Source organism: Rutilus rutilus, assembly GCF_951802725.1.
Source record: "Rutilus rutilus genome assembly, chromosome: 21".
NCBI lineage: Eukaryota > Metazoa > Chordata > Actinopteri > Cypriniformes > Leuciscidae > Rutilus > Rutilus rutilus.
Genome location: NC_140226.1, coordinates 34,561,826 through 34,563,414, shown reverse-complemented (window position 1 = coordinate 34,563,414; position 1,589 = coordinate 34,561,826). Strand labels below are relative to the sequence as shown.

Below are 1,589 nucleotides of genomic sequence, written 5' to 3'. Positions count from 1 at the left end.
TTACAACTTAGAATGTCAACTTCAACTTTTTAATCTCATTATGACATTATCTGATAATTGACTCTTTTATGACAATTTAGATTTTTTTATCTTTTTATCTCATAATTATACCTGTCATAATTTCAACCTTATTCTCATCATTTACTTGTTAGTATGTGACAATTTTAACTGCCATAATTTAGATTTTCTATTTCAAAATTATGACCGTAAATTAAAATTTAAACATTATAATCATGACTTATCTCATTATGATTTAGTATGACAATTTCAACTTTTTAATCTCATAATTATGAGTCTTTTATGACAATTTTGACTTATCTCATTATGACTATTTCAACTTTTTTCATAATTATTCAACTTTTTCATCTCAATTGACTCAGTATGTCATAATTTTGACTTTCTAAACAATTTTTATTTTATTTTATAATTATTACTTTCATGACAGTTTTGACTTACCTCATTATGATTTAGTATGAAACTGTTTTTATTTCAGAATTATGACTTAGAATGTACATTTTTAGTACGTCACAGATTTGGCCTATGTATTAATGTGATGATGTGTGTGTCAGTGTGTGTCATAACCGTGTCTTTCCTCATGTGATCACCAGGATCCCCACAGCATCTGTCCTTCACTTTCTCACAATTTAGTCTTTGTGTCACAATTTTGACTTTTTAATCTCATAATTATGACTCGTATGGCAGGTTTGACTTACCTCATTATGATTTAGTATGACAATTTCGACTTTTTATCTCATAACTGACATTATTATGTCACAAATTTTGATTGTCATAATTTCGACTTTCTGTCTCAATATTATAACAGTGTCAATTACAACTTTCTAAATATTATAATCATGACTTCGATTTCGATTTTCTGTCATAATTTTGTCTTTTTAATCTCATAATGATGGCATCTTTTCTCATGTGATAACCAGTATTCCCCAGAGCATGTCCCGTGTGCTTCTTCCTCCGGTTCTGCTGTGTTCTTACTGTCGGCCCGGTCCAGATCCGGTTCTGCTGTGTTCCTCCTCCTGCAGTGACCCGAGACCCAGACCCAAGACCCGAGACCCGGACCTGAACCCCAGACCCGGACCCTCAGTCGAGCTCGATGGAGATGCACCGGCACTGCTTGACCCGCTGCACGCGCTTCTTCCGGGTCGGCGGCTGCTGGTCGGGGCAGTTCAGGGTGAAGCTCATGGTGGTGAAGCGTTTGGGTTTGCAGAACGAGCAGGACCGGAACGCTCCCTCCTCTCGGCGCACGTGTCTCGGGATGTAGAAGGAGTTGCACTGGCCGTAGCAGAACCGGTTGATGATGGTCCGGCTCACGCACCCCTCCTCGTGGATGGTCTGTTTGAGTGGCTGGGTTTTACACCAGTCCCTCTTCAGGTACCGGCGCTCGGTCACGTGCAGCGCCTCCTGACTGGACTCCAGAACCTCCTCTGAGCCTCGGCTCCTGCCTCTCTGAGGTTCCTGATGAGGGTTCTGGTTCTGGTCCGACTCGTTCGGGTTGCTCTTGTCCGGGTGAGGGATTGCTCCTCGGTTCCGCTTGGACTCGGTCGGACTGGACTCCAGAACCTCCTCTGAGCCTC

The 1,589-nt window shown here is 41.3% G+C and overlaps 1 protein-coding gene across 1 annotated transcript in view; it reads right to left on the bottom strand.

The window, feature by feature from the left end:
• Positions 1-432: 432 nt before the first annotated feature.
• grem1b (gremlin 1b) overlaps positions 433-1,589 on the bottom strand; it is a 2,754-nt gene continuing 1,597 nt past the window's right edge. Inside the window, exon 2 of the mRNA XM_084392586.1 lies at positions 433-1,589. This exon is cut by the window's right edge and continues 183 nt beyond it. Coding sequence (XP_084248712.1) covers positions 1,096-1,589 — 494 coding nt within the window. The 3' untranslated portion in view covers positions 433-1,095.